Consider the following 17,431-nt stretch of genomic DNA (forward strand, 5'->3'; position numbering starts at 1 on the left):
GCCTGCCAGACTCCTCTGTCCATGGGGATTCTCCAGGGAAGAATACTAGAGTGGGTTGCCATGCCCTTCTCCAGGGGATCTTCCCAACCTAGGGATCGAACCCAGGTCTCGCAGATTGCAGGTGGATTCTCTACTGTCCGAGCCACCATTCCTCATGTTAACTGCACTGTTGAATTCTTCATTGTTAAAATGTTTATCATTAATATATAGATATTTTCAGATAAAGGTAGAGAAACAATGTACTTACTATTTAAAAAGTTAATTTTTAAAATTCATTTGCCTCCTCTTAAATAGGCAATAAGTTTACTAAGTTATTTTAAATTAAGTAAATAAATCAATAAAGTAACTTATCACTATTTATTTTTTTAATAAAAATGCATTTGCAGAAATGTTTCATCACAAACTAGTGCTACAAAAATAAATATAAAACAAATATACATGTTTACATATGTTACTTATAACATATACATTTACATGTTCAAAATTCAGAAACTCCAGCATGTTTTGTCCATGATTCTTAACATGTCTAAAGTAGGGATAACAATAAAAAAGCACAAATATACCACACACCATCTATATTTTGGCTTCAAAAGACTGTTCAATACAAACATATAAACACAGTAATTTCAAGGGTATATGTTCTAAGGGCAAAGTTAGGTGTTCTATTTTAGTCTATGACCACTACATTTTGTGACTCAAGTTCCATTCTGCTTTGTTCTCTCATTGGAAGACAGACATCCTTTATGGTACAGATTAAAATTCTCTTTTACAGAAAGGCTTTCTGAAGAAGTTTTTTAAAATAAAAATGTCACTTGAAAGCCAACAAAAAAGTTATTTATTAAACATATATCTAAAAGGAGCTTTAATCAATGAAAACTAGGAGTTGGATTAGAAAACATCAAAAGGATGGAAGAAAGACACTGTAATTTCTGTTTGATGTATTCTGGTAATTTTTCATTTTCTCCATACCTAAGTGAAGCAGAAAAGAAAAAGATAAAATCATAACTTAATCACTTGGTTTATATGAATACCAAAAGGCAGTAATTCTTCAATGGCAAAAGGCAGTGCAGAAAGATTATACAAAATTATTAAGACACTAAATCATACTCATTTGTATCCTTTTAAAATAGATCAATTTCTAAATGTATTTAAATAATAAAATAGATCAAAAAACTTGAACAGATTTTATACAAGCTGAAAATCTAGATTCCTCATTAAGTTGAAGACCCTAAAGAAAATACAAGCTAAACACATTATAATAACATTTCCATTAAATATCAAGATTTTCCAAACTACCATATCAAGTAAAAATCTGAACTTTTATCTTGAACATTTTATACCTGTATCTTTCCACTTTCTAGAACATTTGGAAGATGTTGTTTTAACAAGACCCCTCAACCTGTGAGTTCTTTAAATGATGGTACTGCATATATACACACAAAAGCAGTTGGTAGACACCCACAAACTATGTGTATCCCAAGTATTTCCTCCACAATAAGCACTTTTCATAAAGTAGCATGTTTGTATTGGCATCATTGGCACCCTACCTCTTTTTAGGAAGTTATGGTTTGAAATGTGGAAACCAAACCACTGCTTTTGTTGTTGTTGACAGATTTTTCTTTGTTAGCATACGTATTGTATTAGCCTGGCATATACCCTCATTCAGAATGAATATATACATTCAAAAAATTCTTTTAATCATTAATCCCTTTACATTAGATCAGGGGGTACAGCCTTTCATTTGGGAAAAATAGTCTGGTTATCTATTAAGATAAAGATTCTTTGTTTCTGTGTTCTTTTATATAAACTATTAATACATTACTTAGAACTCAGAAGTCCATTACTTCTGAAAAGGGTCAACTTAGTTAGACTAAAGGAACAGTAAGGCTAAAGCAATCTAACCAACTGGTGTGGATAATACATACCAGCTACCTTGCATTCCTGTAGATAATCATAAAATATGTATTTCAAAAGACCATAAGCTGCTTTGAATATTTAACAGTTTAATAAGATGAACTTTGTCAACATGAAAAAGTAACTTATGTAATTTATTTCAACATATAGAGAAAAAAAATTATAGCAAAGGGCTGAATCTCAACCAGTATTTTAAAACTTACCTAGTTGTTTGACCATCTGGTGATGTATAACTAATAGAAGACACTCCTGCCTGCACGACCAACTGGGACCCATCATTAAACTGAACCCACACAGCTCCACTAGTTAACTAGAAAAACAGTAAGCATACAAAATTACTATATAGTATAGCATACATTTTTAAAAGGCACTTGTGTTTAACAGGTTTTTCACATAGTTAAAAAATAACAACAAAAAAACAACCCTTTAGGTAACTACAAATTTGGGGCTGTGATGGCAGCAACATTTGAGAATACCCGTATTTTTTTCAGGTGATTCCTTTAATAGATAGGACATCAGAAATTAAATTTATTCTACATAAATCCTGTTTTCCATTAATTTCTACTAGGATGTCTGAACAAGTGTTTTTCCTTTCCCATAGTATTTCTAGCTAAGAACAGATTTAGAAAATTACCAATCAACACTTCATTAGATTACAATTTCATCCATTCTTTGTTCTTAGGCCACAAGAATTTTTGTTCTGCCTGAGAACGTTACATCTGTGCTTTTGAAACTTGTTCCTTTAGTCACTAATACTTACAAGTGCCTGCCACTCCAAACAGTACAGGAATCCAACACTGGGGTTTACATCCAGATTCTGTCAACTAACTAGTAGCAATGTGCAAGTCAACCTATCCATCATAAGCCATAATTTTACTATCTGAAAGGAGATGGCATCAACGTTACTAGGTTTTATTTTGGGAAATGTGACAATGTATGTGAAAAACATGGTACTACATAGGAGGTACTCACAAATGCTGCGTTCCCTTCATTTCCTACCTCCATAAAGGACTAAGCTGTATTTTACTTCACTGGTAAGTAAAAATTCCATGTGCTATACTCAAAAGTCTCCAAAATTCAAGTTTTCAGATAACATACACATATAGGTTTACACCTACATAAAATTCTTTAAGTTTGCAATTCAATGTAGACCCAACTTTAAAATTCAAAAAATCTTTTCAGCCAAATCAAAGTTACTCTACTAATATAGATTACAAATACTTTCTAAATCTTAAAATGCCTGGACATTCTCAAGTCCTAATGTTTAGCCATTATTATGACCTCTACTTGGTATCAACTAGTTATCTAGAGCTTTCCAAGTGTATACAAATAAAAAATTTTGAAAATTATTAATGACACACCCAATGCAAAAAAGGTGTAAAAACTTTCTTGCAAAGAGAAATCTTTATATTTTTTGGTCACTGCCAATCACTGTGGAAACCAAATTTCTACATACTTAGAAAATTAAAATTCACTTGCTTAAAAGCTTCTCACCTGTGTAGCCCAACCAACATTTTTCACAAAAACAGACTTCAAAAGTTGTGCTGATTTAGGGAGACAATCTTTAAGACTTCTAGGAGAGCTGTTTGTTTCAGAAGCTGCACCCGTAAGGCCAAGTCCTTCATTTGTAACCACCTACAAACAGTAAAAGGAAGATATCACTTCTAAGCATTCCAGTAAATGAACCTTAGCAAAAGTAGATAATGACCAGATTTTCATTATCTTAATTTATAAAAAAGAAAGGTAAAAAAATATTATCACGTTATAGAAAATAAATGCACAGGACAGGAAAAAAACATTTTCATTTTGGTAGACTTATTCATTTCCCCAAAGATATAATTTTTCATAGCTACAATTATAAATGTTTGTGAACACACACACACACAGATCTATTTCTTTAATCTTGTATTTTACTATATTGCTATATCATCTTCATTGGCATGATAGTTCATTTGGTAAAAATATAAGTTTATTAAACCATGACCCTATCATGGATATTAAGGAAGTTAATGATATTTTACTAGCAAAAATAAAACTATATATACGTTAGTATATTTGGTGTTTTCCCTGAGGAGTCAGGTTAGGCCTTGCTGAGGTAATGCTTAAACTGAGAGCTGGAGGAGGAGAAAGAAAGCCATTAAAGGGTTCAGGAAAAGAAAAACAGGTCAAGTGAACAACATGTGAAAAGGCCCTGAGAGTTTGACATAATTAAGCACAGAGAGTGCTGGGGTAAAGTAGTTCAGGATGAGGCTGGAAAAGTAGCTAGGTGATAGTAAGACCACAGTCAGGTGGTTTTAATTTTATATCAAGGACATTAGGCAATCATCAAAGAGTTTAAAAGTACAGAAGTGACCTATATTTACTTACAGGAGGATTAAGTACTGGTGCCTGTTTTGGAGAAGCAGCACTATTTATGATCATTCTATTCAGAGATGGTGTCTCTCTCATTGGGTAGTTTGGATCCACGGGAGGAGGAGGTGTTAAGGCCTTAGGTGAACTAGTACTACTAGGTCTTCTGAAGGAGAAAGACACGTCAAATACATTCCCTTAAAGCTTTCAATTTACAGAAAACAGAAGAATGCTCATAATGTAAACACTAAACTGAAAAAATTTACACATTTTAGTCATATTTAATAAATTTTCAAACATTTACCTTCCTACGATTATGGGGAAAAAGGGAGCACTTCCACTTTTCTTTTCCTCTTCTGAAATTATGGATTCCAGTGCTAAACAAATACGGTGGCCCTGTTTCAAAAGAGTGCTTTCTGTCATTACTTCACCTATGTCATTTGTAATGTTATTAACTGGTTAAGAAAACACTTACTAAAAGTAGGTACATACCTCATTAGCATGGTTCATATACATTTTTACATCCTCTTTTAAGCTATTAACTTCACTTTCACCTTTTAAGGTGTAAGATCTGCCAGTCTTTTCGATCACCTGAATTAAATCTTCTGTTTTGTTTATCTTTGCTCCTTAAAAATTAAGCAGAAAATGCTTTATCATTTCTATAAATATTCATTATATGTATATAAATATATATATATGAATATATATGATATTATATTCATTATCATACTCCAGTATACAATAGCTCCTAGATCAAGGTATCATTTACATTTACTCACTGGCCATTAATAAAATGAGGCTCTCAAAGTAGTATTCCAATAAATATATGCCATTTTTCTTTTCTGCATACATCTGGCTTAAGTTTGATACTTTTATATTTTTCAAAAACCACTACTCATACAAATACGTAAGTGAAGGACAGCTATAATTATGTGTACTGTGTGAGTATATATTCTGTGTCCCTTAGGACACACAAAGGAGGAAACTTTACAGATTAAAAAGTAAACATCTTTATAGATTTAGAAAATAAGATTCTCTGGTTCAACCTTATCCTTTTGCAATATTTATTATTCTAAAAATTTGGTATATGTCCATTTAAGTTCTAATAAGAAGTAGCATATCAATCAGAATGTTGTTAAATACACACACACACACGCACGCACGCACGCACGCACGCACGCGCGCGCTATGCTAGGGAATTCCCTGGTTCTCTAGTGGTTAGGATTTTGAGCTTGCTTTCCTGTGGCCTGGGTTTAGTCCCTGGTCTGGGAACTGAGATCCCACAAGCGCATGGTGTGGGCAAAAAAAAAACCAAACTATGCTGAATTAAAAAAACAAACCCACAATTACAAAGTTACAAGCTAAAGGGGAAAAAAATAACCATTTCTAAATGGCACTTACCATCATAAAAGCAAACCTCAAAATCAGCACCAGGGGAATTCTCCATCAAAACACATTTAGCATATCTTGTAAAATAAGTAATTTTAGGAGATTTAGATCTTACAAGCTGTACAAATCTGGAAGCATATTGATATTTTCGCCAGTACTTTTCTAGGCAGACAAAAGAAAGAAGTTACCTAATCTTAGGGAATGAAAATGTTGACATAAATTCAGTAACGGTCTTAATATTTATTTCTACTCTTTCTCAAAAATTTAAGTCAAAAGTTAATAATTCCATTACCCATGGTTAATAATCCTATTAAAAATAAAATATTTTAGAGATGGAAGTCTACTATTTTAATGAAAACTAAAGACAGTATAATAAAATTCCCAAGATGTATGTAACAAAATCTGATGGATTAGTATCATGACTATTAAAAAAAAAAATCTCTCTTTGAATCACTGACTCCTTGTTAAAAGTAAGATAATGACTCTAGGGAAGTTTTAATAAATGAAAAGAGTTCTATCTAAGATATCAGAACCAAATGACTTTGAGAAAAAGAAATGTAGCACTTTTTATATTAGTAAAGTACAGCATGCTAAATTTTTGTAGTTCCCTATAACCGTGGTCATTTATGCGTTTCCCTGGTGGCTCACGGAGAAGGCAATGGCACCCCACTCCAGTACTCTTGCTTGGAAAATCCCATGGATGGAGGAGCCTGGTAGGCTGCAGTCCATGAGGTCGCTAAGAGTCGGACACGACTGAGTGACTTCACTTTCACTTTTCACTTTTATGCACTGGAGAAGGAAATGGCAACCCACTGCAGTGTTCTTGCCTGGAGAATCCCAGGGACGGGGGAGTCTGTGGGCTGCCATCTATGGGGTCGCACAGAGTCAGACACGACTAAAGCGACTTAGTAGCAGCAGCTGGTGGCTCAGATGGTAAAGAATCTGCCTGCAATGTGGAGGACCTGGGTTCAATTTCTGGATCAGGAAGATCCCCTGGAGGAGGGCATGGCAACCCACTCCAGTGGCTCTTGCCTGGAGAATCCCCATGGACAGAGAAGCCTAGCGGGCTATAGTCCATGGGGTCACACAGAGTTGGACATGACTGAAGTGACTAAGCAGCAGGAGCAGCAGTGGTCATTTATAATATTTAATAGTCTTGCCTACCTGCTTTAATTCTAATAAGGTTAGGTTAGATAGGTTCTCTCATTTTCTTTTAAGTCACCTTAGGGAAATCTTACTGCTCAGTACTTAATTTTCTAATTCATAATATCCAGAAACTGAACTGGGAGTCAAATTTGATTAACCACAATTACAAGGCATCATTATGTAGCACAGAAAGATTTCAAAAGTAAAAAGCCAGATACTTCACGTTGAATTTTTAACACTATTCTAGACAAATTGTAACTAAACAAGTGTACAAAGTATATTTGTGGACACATGACTAATATTCCAGAGTTAGTTTTTCCTTAAATAAAGTAAAATTCCATTTTAACACAGAACATGCCTGAACACTGAATTAGTAAGGTACAGCACATCTCACCAGATACAAAGTTATAACAACATAACTTGCAGCCCAAATGAAGGCAAAATACCTACAATTTATGATATCCACATGTATAGAGTTTATGTCTATGGATTTATATAAATCCATTATCTAAATTTATTCCCTGGTAAATTTACATACCTGGTAAATTATCAAAACTGTACCTACTGATGTTATCAGTAGGTGAGGGTGGTCTATCAGCAAGAAGAAAACCTCTTCCATCATTTGGATAATAAATAGTGATCTGTCAAAAAATTTTAAGAATTCTAATTATATGCCATTAAGTTAAAGAACTATATTTTGTCACTAAAATTATAAAAAGAGCTCACATGAATATTAAATTTTATTTTTATTGAAAACACTAAATACTCTAAAAGTAATTTTTTCACTGTTTAAACTTAAGCCTAAAGTTTAGATTTTGTTACTAGTTATAATTATTTTTAAACCACACTATTTTAGTATGCTATTTTAGTTTTTGAATTCTATATATACTATCATATCAGGAAAAGTAATTTAAAAAATTGTTTTGTAATAGAATGAATGGAATGGTAAATACTTAGGTGATGAAGCTCCAAGATAATAAAAGTGAATCTACATTACCATACTCCCGTCACTAGATATCTGAAGAACTTCTTTCACATATTCTTGAGATGCATAATCCTTCAGAAGCTCCACACATACCTCCTCTGAATCAAGTATGCTCACCTAAAAAAAAAAACAAAAACTAAAATCAGTAACAATTATTTATCAGAACATTCTGACATATATATTAGTGAAAAGCAAAGTACTTAACCATGGCAAAACCAAAAATTAACATAAAAATAAAATAGCTGCTTCACTGCAATAGTCTAGATCACAGGTGTATGTGAGCACAACTGTGAAACATAAGGAGTAAAGGTGAGATGGTATAATGAGGCGTGAAATAACCAGTGAGCAGAAAGGAAGCAGAAGGCAGGGTGGAGAATTTAAGGGCTTTGGAAAGAATAGCCCTCCAATTAAAGGCAAGACTGGGTGAAATGGAAAACAAGGGACAAATAGGATGAATAGGGAATTAAAAAGTAAGTATCACTATTCCCAATACACACAACATTAAAAAAAAAAAATCCTCTACTTATTTTTCATATTCCTGTTAAAACATCAATAGTTCGAGATGTTAAAAAGTTATATTTTCTAGTTTATCTTTTTGAGACTGGATTAAACATAGAAATGAAAACAAAAGATAAAATACTAATATTAATTTAGTGATTAGGATTGTGAATAATATTTAACACAGCATTTGGCCAATATTACTTCTAAATGTTTTTCATTATCAACAATTTAAAGTTCATATCAGTTCACCATTCTTAAAGTATCCAGAAGAAAACAATAGCTATTTTTCCATAAACATGCAATCTCTTTTCTCTTACGTGAGTTTATCAAGTACATATAAAAAATGCAGGGACATTATAGGGAACCGAAAAGATACCATGCTTGATACCAGAAACCATATACTCAAGGAAATCATACAGTGATTTAGAAAAATAACAGACATACCACGGCCTTTTTGGTTTTCTGTCGGATTGGTTTTAACCTATAAGCAGTCAAAGGAGATGTAATGCTTCGTAATGTACGCTTCTGATAGACCAACGGTGGCTCCACACCCCTAGTCTTGCTTTGTTCACAAGAAGGATCTAAGCCAAAAACAGATTCTTGTTGAATTATTTCAGGTTTAGTGTGATATGCAGTCATATATTTCACGGTATTCAAATGTTTTACAGAACATGCATTGTCAGAAGCATTGCGGCTTCTTTTGGCTCTTGTATCAGTCTAGGCATTTCCTGATGTGTCCTGCAAATCTGGATGGCCCTGGAAATCTGTTTGGGCTAATACTGTGGTGCTCAGTAGCTTCTCTTAAATGAGCTACAGTATACATAAAATAAAGCAACTTAGTGAATAATTAAAGTCAAGTCTACACAAGACAATGTCATGCTGGTTACAACAGCATAATTTTTTATGAAGAACAAAAGAAATCTAGTTTAAAAAAAAAAAAACATAATTTTTCAGTTTAAGATATGGCATAAGGGACTTCCTGGCAGTCCAGCCATTAGGAATTGGAGCTTTCACAGCCAAGGGCCCAGGCTCAATCCCTGGTCCGGGAACTAAGATCCCACAAGCCATGCAGTGCGGCCACAAAAAGAGAAAAAAAGATATGGCATAATAGTGACTTTAAAAAAAGATAGTGACTTTAAAAGGATATTTTAAGCTAGGCTGCAAAGGAATACCTTTAAATCTAAGACTAAGAAAGAAAAGATACCAATATGAAATTAATTTTTCAATCAAAGCAAAAACTAGTCACCTACTAAATGGGTCACCTACTAATGCTCAACAAGCAACTGCCAATGCTGCAATAAATACAGATTTGAGAGGAGTTCCCAAATAATCATTCTACATAACATGTAAGCTAAGGACTATTTCATTTTTACTTACAAAATATGCAACTAAAGCTAAAACACACTGAAATATACTAAATAGCTTTAATATGATTAATACTTAATATTACAAATGTTATTTGTAGCTACATTTCTAAAAAAGCTCTTGTTGAACTTTACCTATTTAAATTTTATATATCAACAGTTCTAGAGTTCACATGGAGACAGACATTATTTTTTTAAAAGCCCTTAAAATGATTAGAGTATATAAAACTTCGTAAGGCAATTTTTCTAATGCTAAATCTAAAAATCTGTATCTCGGTTTTCCCCTTAAGTGACTTTTACATGCTTCCCCTCCTCACCAGCATTATAATAGGAAATATCTTATATCAAGTAATATACTTTAAAATTGCAGCAGCACTACTAGAGTATTATAAACAAGTTACCCCAGACATGTCCATGTTACCAAACAAGAAGTATCTATAAACACAGTAGAAGGTTAAGTACAAGATTTAAGCACAGGGCAGTTTTATAGTTTAAAACACGTAAGGTTGAATTATCAGCTTTAACAAGTACATACGAGAAGATTAATTATCTTTTGGGCTCTTGAAAATAATACACATACAAAAAAATAGACTTGTGGTGACAAACAAACTCTACTTAAATTACACCCATATATTATGTACTTTGTCTGAAGTAATATGATACTTAGTAAAAAATTATCCTCTCCTCTCCATATGTTTCTTCCATATGTTTCTTTTTTATTCTCACTTTTGCCCATAATTATTTTCCAACCCACTTCTGTGAATCTAGCATGTTCATTAAGGAGAAATGTTTAACTTTCAAACTCTGGGTCTATAAATGAAATAATGACTTAATGACAGCTGTTTAACAGTGTTTAGGTTTTAGTAGCTGTGTAGTGTATGCGAGGTCCCATTGGTATACTATGATATCCATACCCCCTTATAGTTAAAAATAAAATCAACCATCTTTTGATTATTTTATAGGCACTGATACAGGTACTAATTACAGAGAGACTGTGAGAGCAGAGGGGTTTAGAGACTGAAGTCTCTGAGCCAGAGCGTGTGTTAGACTCATGTCTCTTCTATTTATGGACAGTGTGGCTTGGCAAATTAAGCTTTGTGCACTGTAACTTCCTCATTTGTAAGACAGGATAATAATAGTGTCTTCCTCCTATAGTTTTTGTGAGAATTTAAAAAGTTAATAATATATGTTAAGCATTAAAGACAGTGGTTGATAAATACTCAAAATGTATTGTTATTACTATTATTATAACTAGGTTTATTCAAAATGCCATTATTTCCTTAAGAAAATCCAAAGAGAAAACTGCAATGCTTGCTGAGTGGCCAAATTATTAATATTTTATTAAACAGTCCATTAAAAACTGACCATTTATTTGCAGATTCCCAAACCATTGTTGCACCATTTCAGTCTGAGGTGTCTGGTCAGGAAATGGAAAGGGAGTTTTTCCTGGACAAAGATGATTGGAGCTAAAGAAAGAAAAAAAATTTTTCCATAAACTAATAAAAAATTATCTGATAATAACTTTGTAAGATAAAAATACTTTAAAAAGAGATTTCTTTTGATACGAACACCTAAAAACTTAGATTAATAGTAGAACTCAATATTTACATAACTAAATTGTCTCTACAAAGCTAAATTCCCATGCCAAAATGCCCAAAGCACTGTGACACTATTTCTATATGGCTACTATCCTCTTGTAATTTAAGAATAAAAATTAGAGGGAAAAAAAACCCCCAAACACTAGTCACTAAAAACCTAGTCTTCACATGAGAAGCAGGTAACAGTATGATTACTCGTCACTTAAGCTCAGCTACTCTGTGTGTGTGTTTATGTATGGTTACTGTTAAGAGTACTTTAGGGATCACACATGTTTAAAATATGATATACTGCACTTGAGACCTGCTTCATTTAAAATTAAACATGACACTAAAAATTCCAAAGTATTAAACACATACTACAGATACATCCATGAGCACATATACTCATTTTAATTCTTAACTACAATTCAAAATTATCATTCTGACTTTCTCCCTATTAAAAAATAGAAATCATAGTTAAGAAGTGCCCCAGGAATATCTGATAGGGTTAGAAAAAAGGTACCCCCAACCTAAGTTACAAGCAGCTTCATGTTTGTGATAATACAATGCTTATCTAAAAGTAAAATGCTTTTGATAGAATTATTCTTACAGTGCTTGATTGTTATCAGGTCCTTCAAAAGATCCAGAACTATTGGATGTTTTTTCCTTAAAGAAGTGAAAAATATTAGCATCGTTGTTTGTGGGTGAGTATCTTTCATTTTCCTCCACTCCTGATCGTTTGGATTTTGAAAGCATTTCTGCTGAGTAACATCGTTCCATTGTGTATGTTTTCACTCTAGACTGACCATGAGAAGTCTCAGATCTATCAGACGAATGGGCTCTACGAAGGTATCGAGAATGTGGTCTTTCTTCTGCCTCTTGGATTACTCTTCCCCTTCCACTATTACTGGTTTCTTGTTCTTGATTGCCCCATGAAGTATAAAAGCTGCTTCCATCTCCTGAAGAAGAAAAATCACTTGGATTTTTATTCTTTGGAAATATAGTCATTTTATTTGGGAGTGGCTGTTCAATCAAAAGTCGTCTTCTGTCAAATAAACTACCACTTACACTGGTACTGGAAGAAGCTGTAATTGCTGTAGAAATTGTGGCATGTCCACTATCAATCGAGTCTTCTACAGTTCCTAAATCCTTGCTTTTTTTTGAAGAATTTCGGGACATAAAAGGATGATCTAATACTGAAGACAGACTTAAACGATCTGCTGGATTTCTACGAAGTAACTGGTGAATAAGGTCCTTGGCTTCTCTTGACAAAAAAGTTGGCATTTCATAATCTGCCAGTACTACTTTATTTAATGTGTTCTTGACTGTGTCAGTGTCAAAAGGCGGTCTCCCAATAAGTAACGTATAAAACATACAGCCCAAGGACCAAATATCAGATTCAAGTCCATGTGCACTTCGAGTTGCAATTTCTGGAGAAATGTAATTAGGAGTTCCACATAACGTATAGTGCTTTTCATGTGGCATTTTCAACTGAGCTGCCAGCCCAAAATCAGCAATCTTGATGTTCATATTACGTGTAAGTAAGAGGTTAGAAAGTGTGAGGTCCCGGTGTAATATACCATGCGAATGGAGATATAACATTCCTGTGATGATTTGGTGCATGAAGTGTCGAGCTGTTAGAATGCAAAAAATAAAAGTTACAACTTAGAAAATCTGAAGATTCAGTATTTAGAATACATTACGAAACCCAAGCACATAAGCTAATATTACAATTAATTAACTGGTTTGTGGCTTAGTTTCACCAACCAAAATACCACTCTGATAATTTTATAATATTCTTTAATATTTCCCTTTAAGACATCGAGGCACTCCTTGTAATCTTTGTCTTTTACAACTGATGAGTTTTCTAATACAGTTAAGGGATACTTACTTTTATTAAGAATTGAGAATGACTAGAGTTAACTAGGGTAACCAGAAGTCCATAGAAATTAAGAGAAAATATTTATAATTAAACAAAAAATTCATAAACATGCTCAAATTTTAAAAAAGAGGAAAGCAACCTAAAGTTCCTTTGATGTCCCTATGTTCTGCACGCATACTCAGTCGTGTCTGACTCTTTGCGACCTCATGAACTGTAGCCCATCAGGCTCTCTGTCCATGGGATTTGGTTGCCATTTCCTTCTCCAGGAGATCTTCCTGACCCAGGGATTGAACCCGCATCAGCTACATCTCCTGGATTAGCAAGTGGATTCTTTACCACTTCACCACCTGGGAATTGGCCAGCTATACTTTCTCTTCTGTGAACAGTGTCCTTATATCCCTCATCCATTTTCCTATTCATTTGTCTTTTTCTTTTTAGGCATGCCTTATTTTTCTTTTTTGATTGCGCTGGGTCTTTGCTGCTGTGCGCGGGCTTTCTCTAGTTGCAGCGAGCAGGGGCTACTCTTCATTGCATGGTGCATGGGCTTCTCACTGTGTGTGCAGAGCATAGGCTCGTAGTTGTGGCACATGGCTCAGGTTTCGATGGCTGGTTCTAGAGCAAGAGCTTAGTCTCTCCGTGGCATGTAGAATCTCCTGGGTCAGAGATTGAACCTATGTCCCCTGCATTGGCAGGGGGACTCTTAACCACTGTACCACCAGGGAAGTCCAGGCATGCCTTATATTTTAAATATTAATTGGCCAGCCATTTATTTTATAAATATTTTCTTCCTATCTTTAACTTTGAAATTTGTTGAAGTTGCTCAGTCATGTCCAACTCTTTGCTACTCCCTGGACTGTAGCCTACCAGGCTCCTTGGTCCATGGGATTTCCCAGGCAAGAATACTGGAGTGGGTTGCCATTTCCTTCTCCAGGGGATCTTTCCGACCCAGGGATCAAACCCGGGTCTCCTGCACTGTAGGCAGATGCTTTACCGTCTGAGCTACCAGGAAATTTGTTGACAGTATCTTTTGTGATATACATTCTTGGTTTTAATTAAATTGGTAATTCATTTCCTTCCTACTTTTTGTAAGTTATGTCTTATATAAGACCCTACTATATAAGAAGACCCTACAGTATTATGAAAATATACAGTATTCATCAATATATATATGAATTTTTCAATTTGTATAATGTACTTACTTTCAGTCTAAGGATATAAACGTTTCCATGACTCTTAATATGTGTGACCAAATTGTTTTCTAAATGGGTTAAATATAGAATCAAATGGACAAAAAAGCCTGTCAACAACCATCTTTCTTAGATTTCAATCTAGCCTGCAATCTCAGTTAGCAGGGTAAGATAATTTGAAAACAATCATTTCTGGAACTTCCTTGGTGGTCCAGTGGGTAAGACTCCAAACTCCCAAATCAGGGGGCCCGGGGTTCAATCCCTGCTTGGGCAACTAGATCCTGCATGCATGCCACAACTGAGTCTGCAAGCCTCAATGAAGATTCTAGGAGCTGCAACTAAGATGCAGCACAGCCTAAATAAATAGACAGACAGAAAACAATCATTTGTATGATGATACATGGACCTTACTTGATCCTGATCTGAAATATAAAAATGTTACTTCTAAGAAACTGTGGAAGCTGAAACTGACAATGTGTTTGATAGTAAAGAATTATTAGGTGTGATAGTGACTTTGTGTTTACTTTTTTTTTTTTTAAAGTCTGTCTCATTTAGAGATAAAAAGATGTCTATGATTTGCTTCAAAACACTCTGGGGCACTGGGGGAATAAGAAGAGTAAGATGAAACTATTTGACCATGAGTTGATAGTTCTGAAAGATGATTGGTAAGTTCATAGGGGCTCATATTACTCTCTCAGTTTAAATGTTTGACATTTTCTACAGCAAATGGTTTCAGAAACTACTTTATAATTTTTCTAGATGTCAAAGGAAACACATTAAACTGTAACCAATGATTTAAAATAAAGGATAGTAAATTTCTCCTTCTACTTTATTTCTGTAACATCTAAATTATTCACATGAATTAACAGCTGTTTAAAGTTTGGTGGGGGGGAACAGTCTCCTTTTGTAGCCTAAAGTAATAATTGAAACAGTTTTACTAAATATTACAAAATAGTACATTCGTCAAAATTACAAAAAGTGAAACTCATATCTACCAAAAATTTTTTTTAAAGGAAGAAAAAGAAGTATGGCTTACCTTCATTTTCTGAGAATGGTTTTCTTCTGTTTTTTAAATACCTGTTCATTTCTCCGTTATGGCACATTTCTAATACTAGGTACACATAATTGTTATCTTCAAAATAGTTATACAGCTGAAATGTAAAAGGGTGTAATAAATTATAATAGAGAAAAATTCAATGTCCTTGGCCACTTTTATAAAATGTGTATCTTACCTCCAAGATAGAAGGATGTTTCAATTGGCAATGTATTTTCACCTCATTTTGGACTCTCTGTACCATTCCAGCTTTGTACATGGCTTTCTTATCTATCTAAAATAAAATGAGAGTTTCAAACATTCACGATAAACTTTCAAATGTGAATTTGTCATGTTAACTTTGAAAAAAGAAAATATACTTTGAAATATTTAGTCCTTTTATCTACTTTTTAGATCAATTTATTCTGTTGTCTGTTTTCCCCATGCACCCAGCAGAGTGCTTGGCAGAATGAACATTCAATAAGTTTCTCCAATACATTCCAATATACTCTATCAACTTAAAGGATTTATAGCTCAACTATAGTATCTATGATAACAACAACAACAAATTTAGCAAAGTTTTAAAAGAAAACTTCCCTTCCCTTTTTCTACTGGTTTAGGTGTTTATTAATCTGCTTATATTACTCCTGTTAGACTGACTCGTAACAATCAATAGTATTTTAGCTTGTTACAGTGCAAAACAGAATTATGCACAAGGGTATTCTTCTTCTTATAAACAAATTATTATTTGTTCTTTGATTTCTACCAATTACTCCAAATATGCATAATTAGAACAGATACTAGATCTAATCAACATTAGTAAAGATAAGGCATTTATTTAAGATATCCTTAAATTCACCTGTTGGAATTACCGTCTTTTGCTTAAGCAATGGGTTTTTTACACCATAAAGAAAAGGCTGGCAGGTAAGGAGTTTCTAACATCTCAAGTAGCAAACCTCTCTAGTTATTTGCAAAGTAGAAGTGAGAAACTGATTAATATATTCTTACCATTTTGATTGCAACTTCCAAACCAGTGTGAATGGACTCAGCTCTATAAACACCAGCAAATGATCCTTTACCAAGCAGATTTCCAACTCTAAAATCCTTAAAAGTTAAAATTAAAGAATATGTGTGATGATTCCCAGAAGTAGAAAGGAAGAGAAATAGGAAGGAACTGGAAAGAGGATAAAAAGGATCGAAAGGAGAATTTGCATTTAAAATTCAAGCAGGTATTACACCTCAATACAGCTGGTGTCTGGGGTAGACAGCATGTTGACGGCTTGTGTGTCTGTGTTCCAGGCTGGTTTCTAGATACAGCACCCTAATGATCTGGTTCCTTAGCCTCAGCAACCTCTTCCCTCCTCCCACCTCCAGCCAACCCCTGAGAGCTAAGGGCTGGAACGGAATCCCGCCGCAGGTCCCGCCGGAGGTAACCGCCATCCCCTTGGAGAAGGGGGAGACACCCTAGCCCAGCTCTAGCGCGGCAGCTCCGGCGGGATCGCTGACCAGGGGGCGCGGTATCTACGGACAGAAGGGCGGGGCCGCAAGGGACTCACCTGTCCCACCGCCGCCGCATCTCCGAGGGGCGGGCCGCTCCGCCCCCAAACAGCCGGGCCCGGGTGGTTGGGACCCTCCCCAGGCACTTCGGAGCCCGCCCAGCAGCAGTTAGTTTCGTCTTATCCCCTTCCTGCCAGGGTCTCGAGACCCGGCACTCGGACTCCCGCCCGCCCTACTGGGGACTGCCGAGTCTTTTCACCTCGATCTTTTCTCCGATGCAGGTCGCCATATTTCCAGGCCGCGGCCCGTGCTCCCCGGATCAGCTCCCTTCACGCAGTTCCTTCGAGGCAGCACTCCAAGCAGCCAGCAGGTCTTGGCGCCCATCAGGCTCGGCTCTCTAGGCCGCCGCTCTTTGCGACGACAGCACAGCCACAGAAAGGTCTACCGGGCACCTTCTGACGCCTGGGCGGTGCCTCCGCGCTCCCATTTTGAAAAACTCCCGCCGGTGACTGTCCTTAGAGTTTGGAGGTGACGTAAAGAGGCGGGTCGCTCCGAAGAGGTTGAGCCGGGCCGCGCATGCGTGGTAGGCGCCTTATCCCGCCCGCCC

The 17,431-nt window shown here is 35.3% G+C and overlaps 1 protein-coding gene across 3 annotated transcripts; it reads right to left on the reverse strand.

The window, feature by feature from the left end:
* Positions 1 to 560: 560 nt before the first annotated feature.
* Positions 561 to 17,397, reverse strand: PLK4 (polo like kinase 4). 3 transcript variants are annotated; one of them, XM_061384215.1, is made up of 16 exons: positions 17,084 to 17,397; positions 16,336 to 16,431; positions 15,527 to 15,622; positions 15,331 to 15,445; positions 11,836 to 12,859; positions 11,014 to 11,114; positions 8,729 to 8,865; positions 7,796 to 7,900; positions 7,337 to 7,439; positions 5,665 to 5,814; positions 4,756 to 4,889; positions 4,568 to 4,659; positions 4,282 to 4,429; positions 3,409 to 3,549; positions 2,118 to 2,224; positions 561 to 969 (listed from the first exon to the last, which is right to left on the reverse strand). In XM_061384215.1, the coding sequence occupies exons 1-16, from the start codon at positions 17,111 to 17,113 to the stop codon at positions 867 to 869; spliced, it is 2,682 nt and encodes an 893-aa protein (XP_061240199.1). In that variant the 5' UTR covers positions 17,114 to 17,397; the 3' UTR covers positions 561 to 866. The 3 variants fall into 3 exon arrangements, with proteins under 3 accessions (XP_061240199.1, XP_061240200.1, XP_061240201.1); XM_061384216.1 differs by having other exon boundaries at positions 4,282 to 4,426; positions 17,084 to 17,347; XM_061384217.1 differs by lacking the exon at positions 17,084 to 17,397 and having other exon boundaries at positions 15,527 to 15,618; positions 16,336 to 16,422.
* Positions 17,398 to 17,431: the final 34 nt, after the last annotated feature.

Source organism: Bos javanicus, chromosome 17 (assembly GCF_032452875.1).
Source record: "Bos javanicus breed banteng chromosome 17, ARS-OSU_banteng_1.0, whole genome shotgun sequence".
Taxonomy (NCBI): Eukaryota; Metazoa; Chordata; class Mammalia; order Artiodactyla; family Bovidae; genus Bos; species Bos javanicus.

Excerpts from the sequence above, each read along its gene's own strand:
- PLK4 (XM_061384215.1), bottom strand. The coding sequence starts at position 17,113 with ATGGCGACCTGCATCGGAGAAAAGATCGAG. Across the intron at positions 16,432-17,083 it reads GCATCGGAGAAAAGATCGAG|GATTTTAGAGTTGGAAATCT; the intron begins GTGAAAAGACTC and ends TTAACTTTTAAG. Across the intron at positions 4,890-5,664 it reads TGAGGTTTGCTTTTATGATG|GAGCAAAGATAAACAAAACA; the intron begins GTAAGTGCCATT and ends TTAATTTTTAAG.